General features: G+C 45.3%; 3 protein-coding genes across 3 annotated transcripts; 1 reads left to right on the top strand and 2 right to left on the bottom strand.

Moving 5' to 3' along the window:
* The first annotated feature begins 1424 nt into the window (after positions 1-1424).
* Positions 1425-4413, top strand: LOC123181848 (receptor protein kinase-like protein ZAR1). The gene is made up of 2 exons (XM_044594247.1): positions 1425-2932; positions 3418-4413. The coding sequence occupies exons 1-2, from the start codon at positions 1495-1497 to the stop codon at positions 4077-4079; spliced, it is 2100 nt and encodes a 699-aa protein (XP_044450182.1). The 5' UTR covers positions 1425-1494; the 3' UTR covers positions 4080-4413.
* A 1114-nt stretch (positions 4414-5527) lies between these two features.
* LOC123169525 (putative cyclin-dependent kinase F-2) lies at positions 5528-7040 on the bottom strand. Its single transcript, XM_044587399.1, has one exon. The coding sequence runs from the start codon at positions 6902-6904 to the stop codon at positions 5621-5623; it is 1284 nt and encodes a 427-aa protein (XP_044443334.1). The 5' UTR covers positions 6905-7040; the 3' UTR covers positions 5528-5620.
* A 2005-nt stretch (positions 7041-9045) lies between these two features.
* On the bottom strand, positions 9046-16826 carry LOC123181849 (uncharacterized). The gene is made up of 18 exons (XM_044594248.1): positions 16651-16826; positions 16352-16545; positions 16081-16155; positions 15467-15522; positions 14827-14898; positions 14657-14752; positions 14487-14567; positions 13880-13942; positions 13699-13794; positions 13534-13614; positions 12854-12925; positions 12682-12777; positions 12518-12598; positions 11869-11928; positions 11668-11763; positions 11502-11582; positions 9916-10026; positions 9046-9844 (listed from the first exon to the last, which is right to left on the bottom strand). Exons 2-18 carry the CDS (start codon positions 16537-16539, stop codon positions 9345-9347), a joined length of 1905 nt encoding a protein of 634 aa, XP_044450183.1. The 5' UTR covers positions 16540-16545; positions 16651-16826; the 3' UTR covers positions 9046-9344.
* Positions 16827-17716: the final 890 nt, after the last annotated feature.

Below are 17716 nucleotides of genomic sequence, written 5' to 3' on the forward strand. Positions count from 1 at the left end.
CAATATAAATACTCTTCCCTGCTCTTCGTTGGGGCGATAACTAATTGGGATACTTCCTCGAAAGTGCTACATAACCCTGTTTGGCTTGCAGGCACCAGTTGGTAATAAGTCGGTTGTCAGTTTTGATGAGTCAATGGTGCTGACATATGGGCCTAGAATATGTTGACGTGGCTGCTTACATGTGGGTCTGGACGTTGCTTATGTGGGTGCTTACAAGTGGGGCCATGACTCTGGTGACAGCTGCAATTTTCGGCACCGGTACTGTCACCGGTTCGAGATGGCGCCAAATTGTGCATGGTTTCAATTTGTAGGCGAGTTTGAATTTAAATTTATTTATTTTTGAAATTTAACATTGCCATCGTAACTTATATTAAGAATGAGACTTGGCATCTGTCACAGCACTGGCCCACATATTAAAATGAGCATCCAAATGACATATTATCAAGCATGAGAAATAAGACATGCAAGAAAGTATCACGACGAATAATAGTACACCATCAGCAGTAACTTCCTTAAGAGATGACTAAGAATTGCCTCCATTTCTTATTGCTTCTTTTGAAACGCTCGGATTTTTCTGTCCCGATCCATCTTGAAAATTTCTATTTCTTGATGCTGCTTCAATTTGAGCTCTTCGATTTATTGCTTCTGTGCACAAAGTACTGCATTCTGATCTTCTTCAAAGGTGGCAATCGCTGCTTTTGTGTCCGACTCTTGTGTTGTAACCTTTGCTTCTAGCTCTCGGATGCATTGTTCAAAGGATGAATCATGTGATGAAACGCCGAAGCTTGAAAGTAACATGTCGAAGGAGCACTTTTCCTCTTTGTGGTACGTGTTGCGATCTACATCATGATTGAAAGCGTTGTTCATGCATCGTTAGTAAATTACAATACGATGGCTCGCACAATACTTTTGAAATTAAAACATTAGAATCACCGCACGCTATGCGCAAAAGAAAGGGGAAAAGAGGTCAAAATTTCCAGGTTCGAAGGATGTAAAAAACTTGTTGAACATACAACGCTTTTTTGCATGATCAAGTCACTATTGATCAAGATAAAATTCGACAAACAGCGAAGGATGGACGACATGTCCTTCGATTGAATGACCTCCGACGCGTCCAGACATTGCCGTAGACACTGGGATGATGATGTACATTTGCGTTGAAGATGCCCTAGCTAGGTTGAGCAGGCACGTGCGGCCGCGTTACTTTCTCGAACACAATGCACTATTGCCCGTACTCACCAACTGTCGGCAATCATCGGTCACCACCGCTCCTCACCAGTAAAGAAGTGGAAATAGAATAGCAAGCGCAGTTAGGAGGATTCCGGTGAGAACCCAGTTAAACACGAAACTACAACGTAGTACAGGAAAATAATGCCATCGCCAGTTCTAATGAGTGCCGCCGGTCTTCATAAACGCAACGACTCGGAGCCTCACTCAGTGCCCCGGTCGGCCAGTCCCCACTGGAAAGCGCAGCCCCGCGTTCCTCCTCCTCCCATGGCCGCCGTGCTCCCGCTCCTCCTCCTCCTCCTAGCCCTCGCGCTCCCCGCCGCCACCAACGCGCTCACCGCCGACGGCCAGGCGCTGCTCTCCTTCAGGGCCGCCGTCCTGCAGGACCCCACAGGGGCCCTCGCCGACTGGAACGCCTCCGATGCCGACCCCTGCTCCTGGAACGGCGTCGCCTGCGACGACGCCGGCATCCGCCGGGTCGTCGCGCTCTCCCTTCCCAGGAAGGGCCTCGTCGCCGCCCTACCGGCGTCCCCGCTCCCGGCCTCCCTCCGCCACCTCAACCTCCGCGGCAACCGCCTCTACGGCGCCCTGCCGCCCGCGCTCCTCGCCGGCGCCGCGGGGCTGCAGAGCCTCGTCCTCTACGGGAACGAGCTCGACGGGCCCGTCCCCGCGGAGCTCGGGGACCTCCCCTACCTCCAAATCTTGGACCTTTCCTCCAACAACCTCAACGGCTCTCTCCCCGGGTCGATCCTGAAATGCAGGCGCCTCCGCAGGCTGTCCCTCGGCCGGAACAACCTCATGGGCCCGATCCCGCCGGGGTTCGGCCGGGAGCTCTCGGCGCTGGAGCAGCTCAATCTGTCCTACAACCGGCTCTCCGGCGCCATCCCGGATGACATCGGGAACCTGTCCAGGCTCGAGGGGACGGTGGACCTATCGCACAATGACTTCTCCGGGCCGATTCCGGCGAGCCTGGGGAAATTGCCGGAGAAGGTCTACATTGATCTCTCCTATAACAATTTGTCAGGGCCGATTCCGCAGAATGGGGCGCTTGACAACCGTGGCCCCACAGCGTTCTTGGGCAACCCAGGGTTGTGTGGGCCGCCGCTCGAGAACCCCTGCTCGCCGCCATCGTCCAACCCGTCTGTTCCGAAGGATGGGGAGTCCGGTGCCGGGGGCAACGGGAGTGGGAGGAGCAAGGGGTTGGGGAAGGCTGCCATTGTGGCCATTGTTCTGGGTGATGTCGCAGGGATCTTGATCATTGCCCTGGTGTTCTACTGCTATTGGAAGAAAGTTTCCCCCAAGGAGAAAGGACATGGTGCGGGTCCCGGCTCGAAAGAGTCGAGGTCTGGTTGTTTTAGCAGGGACGAGCCTGAGACTCCATCAGAGCAGCACGACCTCGTGCTGTTGGACCAGAAAGTGAGGTTTGATCTCGATGAGCTGCTTAAGGCATCAGCATTTGTGCTCGGGAAGAGTGGGATCGGGATTGTGTACAAGGTAGTTCTTGAGGATGGGCTCACCATGGCGGTGAGGCGACTCGGTGAGGGGGGATTGCAAAGGTTTAAGGAGTTTCAGAGTGAGGTTGAGGCCATTGGCAAGGTCCGGCATGCCAACATTGTTGCCTTGAGGGCCTACTACTGGTCCTTTGATGAGAAGTTGCTGATATATGATTACATCTCAAATGGCAGCCTCTCTTCAGCAATTCATGGTATGTGTTATCAACTGAATCGAGCTCTCTAATGCCTAGCTTACATCATGTTTCCATTATTTTCTGTCGCTTCATAGAACTGTTGACCAGTGATAGTAATTTGTAGATCAGGATCCTCGTACTGATATAATGTACTTCGACATTGATTAGTTTTGCCCCTTGTGATACGATTTTTGTTGTTAATGACAAAGCTAGTACCTGGAGTTCAAGTGATATCTCTAGAATGCTCTTTCAGTCCATGTAAATTGTTTTGATACAGTACTGTCTCAGTGGTACTCTGTTAAAGTTTGACTTTATTCATTTCTTTCTAAAAACAACTTTTTTGAGAGGTAATTTACTTCTTTCTGATGTACTGTCTCTTATATTTATGTACAGAGGGGGTAGTTCTTTGCTAGCAAAGGTTACTAGAGTACATCCTCACTGCAATGTTGAACCTATGTATTTATTTCAGGCTAGCGTTGCATTGGCTGATTTGTTACTTTCAGGTAAACCTGGGACAATGACATTCACACCACTGACATGGAATGCACGTCTAAAGATCATGAAAGGAGTCGCGAATGGGATGTCTTTCTTGCATGAATTCAGTCCCAAGAAGTACGTACACGGGGACTTGAGGCCGAACAATGTCCTTCTTGGAAAGGACATGGAACCGTATATTTCAGATTTCGGCCTCGGGCGACTAGCAAACATTGCTGGTGGAGCAGCACCTTCTTCGCAATCGGATCGGATTGGCGTCGAAAAGGCTCAGAGTCTGCAGCCAGATTCCTCAATGAGCCCTCTTGTGAGCAAAGAAAGTTCATGCTACCAAGCACCAGAAGCGCTGAAAACATTGAAACCGTCGCAGAAATGGGATGTCTACTCCTATGGCGTGATCTTGCTCGAAATGATTACTGGTAGATCGCCCGTCGCTCTCTTGGAAACTATGCAGATGGATCTTGTCCAGTGGGTCCAGTTCTGTATACAAGATAAGAAACCATCCGCTGATGTGCTCGACCCTTTCCTCGCGAGGGACTCGGAACAGGAAGGTGAGATGATTGCTGTACTCAAAGTCGCTCTCGCTTGCGTTCATGCTAATCCCGAGCGAAGACCGACGATGAGAAATGTCACAGAAACCTTGGAGCGCCTGAGCGCTTCAGTTTCAAGCTAGAAAAGCACGACCACGAAAGGGCGGTGATATGGTTGCAGAAAACATGTGATGGTTGTAAAGCTCAAGCATGGCAAAGAAGGTTAGGGGAACACCAAGTGACATTTAGTTAACCATGTAAAATTATCGATTTCGGGGCCTTTAACAAGTTAGGTACCTATCATGTGTTAGCTTTTCTTCTTTGGGAGCAGAGCATGTAGTATCTGTTAGTATTTGCTACTGTAGTACTCTGTGTGAGAATGAATTCTGTGCACAGCTGCAGTTAACTCAGCGATGAATGTACCACGTGGTTGATCAGTTGAAGACTTGCAATGAAATCCCATTCCTGATTGTTGTCTATCCTTGCAGTGAATATTAGGTGCAACAATTGCTCATGTTGCAGACAACTTGGTAGCTCCTCAATTGCAAATAGTGCACACAAAAAAAGGAAGCATGATATTAGAAAAAAAAAAACATCATTTTTTTGTTCCTCTAGTGTATGATGGGCATGGACGCATGGTCAGGCATGTTCTTCAATTGCAAATATCATGTTGCTTAATTAGATAGGATGGAAGCATGCATAATAGTAGCATAGTGTTGAGTGCCTTTTGTTTTGCGGGGATAGTGTTGAGTACTTTTGGTTCCTCAGATATCACAAACCTTGGCATCATCATTAGAAAAATGATCCATTTGAAATGTCATGTATGTATATTGCCACTAGTGTTCTAAGGACCTCTCTGATCTAAATGATTTTCTATTCGGATTTTAGAGGGTTGTAAACCATACGATTTTTTCTTCGTGGGGTTGTTTGATAGTATATACGTAGGATCCATAATTTTCACTACATTTGGAAAAACTTTCCATCAACTGAATTCACTTGACAAAATCTTCTAATTTGATACGAATTTACTTTTGTAGAATTCTAGTGGTCATGATAATGTCATCCTGCGTTTTTTTTCTTCCTATTTCACCATCTTTTGAATTAGGTGAATCAAAGAAGCCCTAGAATTTTGCTTTGAATACTCGTACAGTCTCCAAAAACAGTTTGCGCAATTAATTTCTAATTGCGATGTAATTGTATAATCTACTCCCTCCGTTCCTAAATATAAGTCTTTTTAGATATTTCAATAAAGACTACATGCGGATGTATATAGATATATTTTAAAGTGTATATTCACTCATTTTGCTCCGTATGTAGTCCCATTGGAATCTTTAAAAAGACTTATATTTAGGAACGGAGCGTATATTACAATATTATTTTTTAAACAAATTATTGAGCACCAACCTACATATTCGTACATATATTAATAATCAAAGTTCAACGGCTTGATTATAGTTTTGTTTTGCCGTGTGATTTTTGTGCATATATTAGCAACCAAAATATGGAAAAAATGATTTTACTTTATCTTTATCGTGTATATGCTTTTTGAACACCAACCTACATTTTTAAGGGACAACCTACATTTTTTTAGAACAAGGGACAACCTACATGTTTGTACAAATATTAGTAGTCAAATATTCAAAAGTATCCAGCGGCCCGGCCCACTAATCACCCACGGGGATTTCTACACTGCCTTCGACCTTACCGGTCGCCCAAAGCATGACAAAGCCATCTGCCAGGAGTGCGACGCCAGCGCGCGAATGCTCGCGGCCGCACCACCGCTCTTCGAAACTGCAGCGGCTACCGGAGCGTGGTCGTCGTCGGTGTCAGCGAACCACGGGAGCCGGAGCGCGGCGGCCGCGTCCAGCCGCTTGCTGGGGCTGCACGTGAGCAGCCCTTTCAAGACCTTGAACCCGTCCTTGGACAGCGTCTTCTCCGGGAACAGCTCGCGCAGCCTGCCACCGCGCCGAGCTTGCCGCCACAGCTTCACCTCGCCGGCGAGGAACGAGAACGGCGACTTGAAGGCCTTAAGCGCCTTCTTCTTTTCTGGCACGCCGAGCACATCGAAGATCTTGTAGAGCTGGCCAGCCATGGTGTCCGCCCTCTCGAAGAGCACCTCGCCGGTGAGCATCTCGGCCATGACGCAGCCCAGGGACCACATGTCGACGCGCGTGTCGTAGCGCGGCTTCGCCAGCAGCATCTCGGGCGCCATGTACGACCTCGTTCCGGCGGCCAGGAACGCGCCGTCGGCGTTCTGCTCGACCATGGACATCGCCAGCCCGTAGTCGCAGATCTTGACGACGAGGTCCCCATCGCCTCCGACGCCGTCGTAGACGACGAGGACGTTGGACGGCTTGATGTCGCGGTGGATGATGCGGCGCTCGTGCATGGCGTCCGCGCCGGCCAGCAACTGCCGCATGACGCCGCGCACCTCGTCCTCTGTGAACGGGCGGCCGAGGCGGGCCATGCGGTCGTAGACGACCTGGTCCAGGCTCGGGCCGACGTACTCCATGACGATGGCGTAGTCGCTGGTGCCGGGCACGCGCGCGACGCCGCGGAGATCGACGACGGAGGGGTGGCCGCCGCAGGCCGCCATGAAGCAGGCCTCTCGCAGGAGCTTCCCGACGAGCTGCTCGGAGCCGGGGCTGTGGCGCGTCGTCCAGCGGAGGCCCTTGAGGGCGACGGTCTGGCCGGTGGCGCGGTGACGCGCCCTGAGGACGACGCCGAAGCGGCCCTCGCCGATCCTGCGCGTCTCCTGGTAGCTGCGTGAGCTGCCCATGCGCCGCCGCTTCCCGGTGCTTCTCGTCGCCCCCTCCTCCGCGGCGGAGGCGACGTCGTGGATCATGGCGGAGATGGCGGCGACTCGCCTGGCGCTCAGGGTTTCCGATGCAACGGCGTGGTCGATGACGGCGCAGATGGAGGCGACCCGGGAGGCGATCGTCGTCACTGCGCCGTCATCCTTGGCCATGTCGCTGGCGGTGTCTGGACTCGAGGAGTCTGGACCTAGCTACGAACCAATTACCCTAACTAGCAAGACATTGAGAAGGAATTCGACCATTATATCCGATCTGACGAAGGTCGAGCCGGTTGCGATACAGACTCCGCAAGACCTGGCGAGTGGCGAGTGGCGTTATGTTGGTGCACCGACGTGCGCGTGGGTTCGGAGTGCAGAAGCCAGCGGCAGAAGGTCGGTTCGATCGGTCTCTGCTATCAAGAACATCTCTAGGCTCTAGCCTTTCCCCTAAAAACATTTAATCCACTAACAAAATTGTTTAAGGAAATTAGCACACATGACTAGACTTTCTCATGTACCTTTAATTCCTCAAAACATAGCTTTTGATCCCTTAAAACTTACCTCTCCGGTGGATGGGCTCGATCTGGGCTTCCAGGGCTTGAGGGGCAAGAATGTGCTGCTGCCAGTGCGGCCTATGTCTCCTCCGGTGTCCGTGGCTAGTCGGCGTCCTTTGCCGGTGCGGCTCTGGTCCGGTGCTCGGCAAGCTGTGTTCCCCTCCAGCTTCCTTTGCTCGCCGGCATTCTCACAGGTTCAGCCCTGACATATCGGATGTGCGTCCCTAGATCTTGGCTTGTCTGCGTCGCCGATCGCCGTCGCATCCCCTGCACCGTCCTCTCCGCCCCTCCATGCCTTCAACCCCGTCCACACCTATGCCTTGTGCTTCTCCCGTTAGTTCCAAAGTTCGCACGTCTGGTGGCGCCAGTTGCCACCTTTGTCTTCGGTGGCGGGCGCAGCTCCCCTTCTTGCGGCGGCAGACTGATTTCCTCGTATTTGGATCCTAGTACACACGTTGTGGAATTGCTCAGACATAGGCCAGGGCTAAATCCCTAAACGGTTTGCCGATGCTGGCAGCGTCGACACCTGCCGGTGTCGCCTTCCTTCATGGAGGGTTTGTCATGACCTCTATCTGTGCCCCTCTTTGAGCACTAGGGAAAACCCTAGGCCCAGTTCTTTGAACCAGACGGCGACAACGTCATGATGTCGTTTTTCTTCATGAAGTCATCGTCTTGATTGCTCGCGGTGTCTCCAGTGTAGATTTTGGATTTCAAGATATTGGACGTCGTATTGGCCTAGGCTACTTCCCAACGCGTGGGCATCCAGGGCGTAATGTATGCCTTCGCCAGGTCACGCAACCCACTTGCCGACTCTCTAGGCGCCAATTAATGATGGGGGATTCGGTCCTGCCAGTTTTGGGATCATGGCCACGCAACGAAGGTGTCTGGTGATGGTCGTTACGCAGTTTGAGAACCCTGTGTTTTGTCTCCTCGCCTTCCATGGTTGTAGTCTATGTTCTTAGTAGTAATATGTACCCTAGATCAGCAACAACAGTTCTTATTATGCAACAACGAATTTTATATGTATCCTAGATTAAGTCTCAAATTAATATGTTATGAAAGCCAAGATCTAGGGACGCACATTCGAACTAGGATTTGCGTACAAACTTTTGAAGGAAAGGAATTTTTCAGGGGATTAAGTTTCAGGAGATAGGTTAGACGATGAAGGTTTAATTCCACACAAAAAAAGGATAGGGGATAGAATGGATAATTAAGTTACAGGGGATGAACTAGAGATGCTCTAAGAAACTCAGATCTGGAATCCATCTCACCAATTCAGTCGTCCTGGCCCCGAACACTGGCTCTCCTTGTGCGCCAGGATAGACTCACCCTCACGTTTGCATCTACAGTGCCCGGCAGATAGACAGCAATGGAGCACAAACAACACACATGCTAAGGACATAGTTTAATCTCACAACCCTAAGGAGCAATCCAAAACAATTGCCCTATGTTTGCGATGCACATTCAGGAAGCTAGATTCAACTATTCGAGGTTTACATTCCAAATAACCTGAAGCAGATACTTGTATCGAAAGAAAGAAATTATGTATGTATAGGAAATTCCCAGTACAAAGGGCAAGTCGTACTAACGGCACAAAATGCCTCCAGCACAGCACGGGCTTTCTAAACACTAGTACTAATATATCAGACTAAATAAATGTATCATGGCATTTGCAACACAAATTACCAAAGAAACTGGAATCATGAAAGATGTTGTAGGAAAAGCAGGACACTTATCGATAGAGCAAGTGAACAACCACCAAAGATCAACTGTAATCATTTCTATTCATCAGTATATGGTCTATCCAGGTTTACATCACACCTATCACATCTGGGTCGCAAGTACAGCGAGAAGACAGACAAGACACTATCCATGTATGCATGTATGTATGTGAGATGTTGAAAGAACGTCGTTACTGTATGTATACTTCAACTTCACTATATCTAATCTACAGTACTACACTCAAGATGAAAGCTTGCACCTGCCATTTACCTACACCATGAAGCTTTCTATACTGAGTAGCCGGTGAATTGTTTTCGAACTCAAAAGAGTATTTAAGCTCACTGATCTAAGTAAGGGACAAGCCATTCTGGCGGATCATTGAAGAACATATAGGACTCCCGTAGGTGCAAAACATTGAGAGCCAACTCACAAGCAGCACGATTGGATTCTTCTGGAATGTCCCGGACTACGAAATGTGGGTATCCCTGGCTCAGGAATTCTTTCAGCTGTACTACATCTGGCGGTTGATCCGAAGAGGCGTATAGCGGGTTGAGCAGAGGGAGCAGATGGGACTCCAGCGTGATACTAGCTGGTTGATAGGACAGAGCGATTTTGATCCCTTTGCAACAAGCAGCTGCAAGAAGAAGAGCTGGCTCTCTGCGTAGTATCGGACTAAAACATGATGCACTGATGAATTGTGCCGTGCTGCCATCCCTAATCAACACCCCTGCAGCACTATTAATTCCATCCTCTGCAACCAAAGAAGCAACGTTCAACCTCAGCGTCGTCACCTTCATCGATGCAGGTCTCTTTCCTTTGATATCTACTGTGGGCAGCACTGCAATACGACACACACGTTGATGCACATGTAATCTTCTGGAAACAACAAGTGTCAATAAAGATTTTAACCTTTTCTATTCTGCTCTGACCCAGGGTGGCACGGCCATAGTGGTCCGACCGTCCGTGTACCATGCTTTTGTGGCGAAAAAATATTATCCAAGAGTTCATTGAATGCTTGTGCTGGAAAAACATCAGAGAAAGAACCATCACATAAAACATTAGACAGAGCATATTACTAAACATTGCTGCAATATAATTGGCTTCACCTTCTCGTTGAAATAGCATTGCATGAAAAATCAAGGGAAAATGCAATGCTCAGAAGTTATTTCAAGTTTCGACCTCTACTTGGATATACTCCCTCCGTCCCATAATGTAAGACGTTTTTTGACACGAGGCGAGTACAAGATAGAGGTGGCAAAGAAGGTAGAATCTGTAATAGCTTATTCTATCTGCTCATAGGTGGACTAGAAATGATTTTTCAGAATGAACTAGAAAAAACTTTCACTGGGTTCTGTGCCAGTGAGGCGGTGACCTCACAGGACCCGTATTCCAGTGTTGCTTCATAATGTGTATATTCAACTAGATGAAATACAGAAATAGTGTATCTCTGAACATAAACTCACAATATGTGCAAAATAAACATGTCTGAATTAGAGCAACAAAGCACAGATGCATGCAAAGGATGAACAAAGTATTTACTCCCTCCGTTCCTAAATATTTGTCTTTTTAGAGATTTCAAATAGACTGCCACATACGGATGTATATAGACATATTTTAGAGTGTAGATTCACTCATTTTGCTTCGAATGTAGTCACTTGTTGAAATTTCTAGAAAGACAAATATTTAGGAACGGAGGGAGTAGATGGTAACTAGGCATCTATATATATGTACCACTAGATTTCACTATATTATAAAGCAAACATGCCCGGTGGCTTATCGACTCTGTCAGTTAAGTGGGCAGATGGTAAAATCATCGAAAAGTAGCAAGAAGTTCCATCTTATTAATTCCAATTTTCCAAACATTCTAGACTACCTGCCAAAGTAGAAAATCAAATCACGAATACACTGGCAATCGCTCAATAATATTATACTTTATTTTTCGTAATTGGCATGCCTAGGAGGAGTAGTGAACAAATATTAATGAACAAGTAGTGAACAAATATTAATGAACAAGTAGTGAACAAATATTTCTTTATACTTTCTTTTTTCAATTAGTACTATATTAATGAACAAATATTTAACTAACAAAATATTAATGCATGTCAACAAAAATTATATCGTTGGTCCGTTGGACTCATGTTTGAACATAGTTTCTAATGATATAATTTTTTGTGACATGCATGGACATTTTGTTAGTTAAATTTATGGTCAAAATTTGGCACAAAATACAATGGGGACCAATAAACCAGGACGTAGGTACATAGTGAACAAATATTTCCTCATTGTATTAGGACAGTGGACTCATGACTTTACCATGGTACAAAGCAAGAAACTTGTCAGCATTAATTTTAAGTTAACAGGCAGGTTCACAGGTCATTGGGATTTCTTTATTTTTTGTGAATTGGCATGTCAAGCAGGAGTGACATGACATACTAATAAACATGTTAAGTGACGCATCACGGATGCAGGGTAAGAAAACAGGAAATGTTACTAACCAAGTGTAGGATTATCCCGCAATGGAACATATGCTGAAGCATGAGTTCCGGAGTTAAAACCAGATGTTTCATCAAGCGGCACTACAAATCAGACATGATGATCAGTCCAAATGCATACTTATGTAAGAAAAAATGTAGAGTTAGCAAACATGTAACATTTACTAACCATCATTTGAGTTTGCCTGCAGTGGAGGAAATGTTGCAGTATAATTCCTTGAGTTAGAAGCAGATAACTGATTATGCATTGCAGCATCTCTGACCTCTGCACACATTTTATGATGCCATGATGGTTAGAAGAAATACAACGTTTTTATTTTTGAGGTATAGAGGATAGAGGATAGAAGTAAAGCAACGAACTTAGAAATACCATTACTACAAGGTTCGTTGGTCAACATCCTTCCAGAATATGAACTTGAATTATTATGACCTGTAAAAGAATGACACAGATCATCCACCATAGATATACATACATTTACCTTGATCAATTTGTAACTGACCACGAAAGTAAATATCACATAAAAGGGTTAGGAGCAGTACACAGAAACCTTGTCAACAAGTATATGAATATTTAACATAGGTGCATATTGACTGCAGAGCAACTTGGTAACTAAGCAGCTATGCTAAGTTTTGAACTAAGTTTCTGTTAGCAAATGTTCTTACTGTTTCAGAAAACCTTGGAGTAGTTGATAGGAGTTCATCTTGTTAATTTCAAACATTCCAGACTACACTGCCAAAGCTGGAACTTGAATCGCTAATACACTGGCAATCCTTTCAGTAATAAGATATGAATGAATAAGCAGCAAACAAATATTTCCTCATTGTATGAAGACAGCAGACTCATGACTTACCATTGTACAAAGCAAGAAATTTCCCAGCATTAATTATGTTAACAGGCAAAGCTACAAGTCATAAGGATTTTTCTTTCTTTGTGAATTGGCATGTCAAGCAGGAGAGACATGACAAACTATCAAGAATGCAGGTAAGATAGGGGTAAGAAAATAGGAAACACTACTAACCAAGTGTATAATAACCCCGTGATGGAACATATTCTGAAGCATGAGTTCCAGGGTTAAAGGTAGATGTTTCATCAAGCATTACTACATACCAGACTTGATCAGCTCAAATACATACTTATATGAGAAAAGTTATAAAGTAAGCAAACATGGAACATTTTACTAACCATCATTCGAGTTTAATTGCAGTTGAGGAAATGTTGCAGTATGATTCCGTGAGTAAGAAGCAGATAATTGATTATGCGTTGCAGTATCTCTGAGCCCTGCACACGTGTGATGATTGTTAGTAGAAATACACAGTTCAGATAGATAGAAGTAAAACACCAAATTTAGCTATACCATTACTACCAGGTTTGTTAGTCAACATCCTTCCAGAATTTGAATTTGAATTTTGTGGGTGCATCTTATGACCTGTAAAGAATATCGCAGATTATCCACCATAGATATACACCCATTTACCTGGATCTATTTGTAACTGACTACGAAAGTAAATATTAGATACAGGACAAGGAGCGGTAAACAGAAACCTTGTCAACAAGTATATGAGTATATTTACCATAGGTGTATATTGACAGAAGAGCAACTTGGTAAACTGAGCAGATATGCTAAGCTACTAACTTTAGTTTCTATTAACAAATGATCGTCCTGTTACAGAAAACCTTGGAGTAGTTGATAGGAGTTCATCTTGTTTATTTCAAACATTCCAGACTACATTGGCAAAGTTGAAACTTGAATCGCCAATGCAGTGGCAATCCTTTCAGTAATAAGAGATGAAGGAATAAGCAGCAAACTAATATTTCCTCGTTGTATCAAGACAACAGACTCGTGACTTACCATGGTACAAAGCAAGAAATTTGTCGGCGTTAATTTTAAGTTAACAAGCAAAGTTCAAAAGTCATCAGGATTTTCCTTTCTTTGTGAATTTGCATGTCAAGCAGGAGTGGCATGACAAACTAATAACATGTTAACTGATGTATCAAGAATGCAGGGAGGGTAAGAAAACAAGAAACACTACTAACCAAGTGTATAATAACCCCCTGATGGAACATATGCTGAAGCATGAGTTCCAGGGTTAAAGGCAGATGTTTCATCAAGCATCACTACACATCAGACATTATGATCAGCTCAATACATACTTATGTGAGATAAGTTATAAAGTAAGCAAACATGGAACATTTACTAACCATCATTCGAGTTTAATTGCAGTTGAGGAAATGTTGCAGTATGATTCCGTGAGTAAGAAGCAGATAATTGATTATGCGTTGCAGTATCTCTGAGCCCTGCACACGTGTGATGATTGTTAGTAGAAATACAAAGTTCAGATAAATAGAAGTAAAACACCAAATTTAGCTGTGCCATTACTACCAGGTTCGTTGGTCGACATCCTTCCAGAATATGAACTTGAATTGTGTGGGTGCATATCATGACCTGTAAAATAATGGCACAGATCATTCACCTAAGATACACACCCATTTACCTGAATCTATTTGCGACTGACTACGAAAGTAAATATTAGATGCAGGACAAGCAGTGGTACACAGAAACCTTGTCAACTTCGTAAACTGAGCAGCTATGCTAAGTTGCTAACTTTTAGTTTCAATTAAGAATCATTCATCCTGTTTCAGAAAACTTTGGGAGTAGTTGATAGGAGTTCCATCTTATTTATTCCAAACGTTCCAGACTACATTGCCAAAATTGAACTTGAACCATTGCAATCCTTTCAGTTACCCTATATGAATGAACAAGTAGCGAATAAATATTTCCTTGCTGTATTAAGACAGCACACTCGTGAGTCACCATGGTAAAAAGCAAGAAACTTGTTAGCATTACTTTCAAGTTAACAGACAAAGCTCACAAATCATCAGGCTTTCGTTCTTTCTTTGTGAATTGGCATGTCAAGCAGGAGCGACATGACAACTAATAAACATGGTAAGTAACAATGCAGGGTAAGGAATCAGGAATCGTTACTAACCAAGCTTAGAATTATTCCGCAATGGAACATATGCTGAAGCATGAGTTCCGGAGTTAAAAGCAGGGGTTCCATCAAGCATCACTACACATCAGACATGAATGATGATCGTTCTAAATACATACTTATGGGAGAAAAATTGTAGAGTAAGAAGACATGGAACATTTACCGACCATCAGTTGAGTTTGCTTGCTGTGGAGGAAATGTTGCAGTATGATTCCTTGGGTTAGAAGCAGATAATTGATTATGCATTGCAGCATGTCTGAAGTCTGCACACATGTACCATGATGGTTAGTAGAAACAGACAGTTCGGATAGAAGTGAAACACCGAATTTTGCTATACCATTACTGACAGGTTCATTGGTCAACATCCTTCCAGAATATGAACTTGAATTGTGTGGATGCATATTATAACCTGTATAAGAATGACACAGATCATCCACCATAGATATACAACCATTCACCTTGATCTATTTGTGACTTACTATGAGAGTAAATAGTAGATAAAGAACAAGTAGCAGTACACAGAAATCTTGCCGGCAAGTATAGGAGTATATCTACCATAATCCATAGGTGTATATTGACTGCAGAGCAACTTGATAAACTAAGCAGCTATACACTAAGTTGCTAGAAATTTGACGTTCCTCCTGTCAGAAAAGCTTGCAGTAGTTGATAGGATTTTGAGAAATAATGAATTACCTGAAAGATAATGTAACCAAAACCTGCATGTTCAATCTTGGATAAACATGGCAGTAGAAAAATAAAATCCTTGTTGCAATCATCTTGATCGTATATGTACAGTCATACGTTCACAACATATACAATATACTGTGAAAATAATCTTGACAAAATGCCAATAAAAACGGCCATCTATGAGTTATAAACTCATAACAGGGAAAATCCTCAGGTAAATCTGTAAATGACGTTCAACAAAATGCTCAGTGACACCAAGAGAAGATATGCTAGAGGTTATAGTGTTGAACCTGCATCTGAAGTAAAATTGGATGGACCACCACCAACCATCTGGGATGAAAAAAGTCTGCAAAAATAGAACAAATATTTAATTTATATGCAGAGATAAACCCAGATCATAATATGTCTAGCATACCAACATTTTAATAAGCAACACAAGTAGCAACTTTTTGTAAAATGGAAGATGGTTTCATTTTTCCCCAATGAGATGGTGTCTTGCCAACATAAATCACTTCCACGGAAAGGATTCGACAGAAGATTTATCTTGTAACACGAGACTAAGCCAAACCTTTTAAGTTACAGAACAAAACCGAACAGAATTTGCCATAACCATTCTATCTAGTAGCAGAAATTCTGCACAGGAGATTAAAGCAAATCAATCAAGTGCTTGAGCATCATTCCAATAACAAACTTGTAGTATTATTATACGCACTATACTACACTGAAGCGCTCATTACGCAAGCAACAAATCGGCACCAGAGACCAGATGGAACTAACCGTAGATGCTTAGGACCATTTCTCGGGGTACAAACATCGAACAGATAGCGGGCGACACATGGTAGGAAACTAGGAACAGGGCATGAAGAAGAAGAGCACGAGCCTCTGCGAGATTTCAAGTACCAACCTGCTTTGTGTCGCGTTCAGCCATGCGTTTCGGGCCCAATCCACGATCAGCGTCTTGTCTCCGGGAACCAAACCTCTGGAGGACGAGAAAACAACGCAACCAAATTAGTAGTCCTACTACTAGAGGAAGCGCGAGAAGCAGGCGCAGAAATCAGAGCAGGAATCGTGGCAGCTAGCGCGCCCCGGGAGGAAGCGGAGGAAGGAGCGTCGCATGGACCAGAGCAAGCGCTGGATCCATGAAGCGAGACGCCACCGAGAGGCGAGAACCGCACCTTCGCATGAGCAGCAGGAGAGTCTCCGCGACGTATTTGATCTGGCGGCAGTGCGGGTCCTCGGACGCCCCGGGCACGGAATTCAGGTAGTGGAGGAGGTCGTACGGCTTTCGGCGCATGACGAGCTCGTGGACGCGGCCCGGGTCGAGGTGGCGGGAGCCATTGCCGGAGCCCGAGGAGCCCATCATCTGTGCCTGCAGGAGCGCAAGCGGAGAGAGGACCGGAGGTGACTACGCGGGAGAAGGGAAGGGAACGGAGCAGCAGAGCGGGAGCGCGGCGGTAGAGGAGGGGGCGCTTACGTCAATGGCGGCGGCGGGCGGCGCGTAGGCTGAGGGAGGAGAGGCGGGGGTGGTCGGTGGGCGAGGAAGCCGAGAATGGAAACGGGGTGCGCCGCGACGCCGCTTCCTCTTCCTCCTCGATCTCTTCGTAGGCACGGCGAAGACGGTGACGGCCGCGTGCGTGTGTTCGACGCCAAACGCTTTGGCGGCGCCGGAAGGAAACGCGGCCCGCTGGGCTATGAAGGAGCATCGAAAGGGTCCTATGTGCTTTTGCTGGACTGGACATACCGCCACCACGGACCAGATTTGGGCCCAATAATACAGGGAAGCTTGTCTATTTGAAAGAGAATATACAAAAGTAAAATGAGTAAAACTTAAAATCTTGTTCCTCATGACCCGATATTCCTAATATAAGAGCGTTTTGTACACTAGTGTAGTAGTGTCAAACACGCGCTTATATTATGGGATGGAGGAAGTAGTTTTCGAGCTCAAAAGCAATAGAACTTCATATAGGTTTTGCTTCCAAAGTTTTTCCGGAAAGTAAGGTCTGGTGGTTCCGGAGCTGAAAAGAAAATGTAAAGTTATAGGTTTGCAACTGCAAATGTTATATTGTTCGGTTTTGCAGTTTCTTTTAGGGTGTTTTTTTTCTTAAATCAAACTGGTCCACGTCAATGCAAAAAGAGGAAAAAAGTTGTTCCTTCTGAGCCGTCCAATCAAAAGCAGGTCTGATGGTCACAGAGGCGACACAAGCAGAAATATCAGCTCGACATGGCAATGGGTACCCGCTACCCGCAATGTTGACGGGTAAAACCCCTATTAGGGTAAGGGTTTGGGAAAGTTAAATACTCATAGGTCTGTAAATGGAAAAAAAAATGCACCAAACGGATAAGCCGGGTACAGGTACAGGAAGACAATACACATACTCGTGTACCGCCTTACCCGTATATTAGCACATCTAACATGTAGGTCCCCTATATCATTCACTAACAAAAAATGGAAACCCTAGCCTAATAGCCCACAACCCACACACAAAATACTCTCCCCTCACCCATCCATGTGTCGTCACACTCATTACAAACCCATCTTC

The sequence above is a fragment of the Triticum aestivum genome, chromosome 1D (genome assembly GCF_018294505.1).
Source record: "Triticum aestivum cultivar Chinese Spring chromosome 1D, IWGSC CS RefSeq v2.1, whole genome shotgun sequence".
Taxonomy (NCBI): Eukaryota; Viridiplantae; Streptophyta; class Magnoliopsida; order Poales; family Poaceae; genus Triticum; species Triticum aestivum.

Coding starts and splice junctions, on each gene's coding strand:
- LOC123181849 (XM_044594248.1), bottom strand. CDS start 16,539: ATGATGGGCTCCTCGGGCTCCGGCAATGGCTCCCGCCACCTCGACCCG. Junction 13,615..13,698: donor GCAATTAAACTCGAATGATG/GTTAGTAAATGT, acceptor TCTGATGTGTAG/TGATGCTTGATGAAACATCT. Junction 12,778..12,853: donor TAACAAACCTGGTAGTAATG/GTATAGCTAAAT, acceptor ACACGTGTGCAG/GGCTCAGAGATACTGCAACG.
- LOC123181848 (XM_044594247.1), top strand. CDS start 1,495: ATGGCCGCCGTGCTCCCGCTCCTCCTCCTCCTCCTAGCCCTCGCGCTC. Junction 2,933..3,417: donor CCTCTCTTCAGCAATTCATG/GTATGTGTTATC, acceptor TGTTACTTTCAG/GTAAACCTGGGACAATGACA.
- LOC123169525 (XM_044587399.1), bottom strand. CDS start 6,904: ATGGCCAAGGATGACGGCGCAGTGACGACGATCGCCTCCCGGGTCGCC.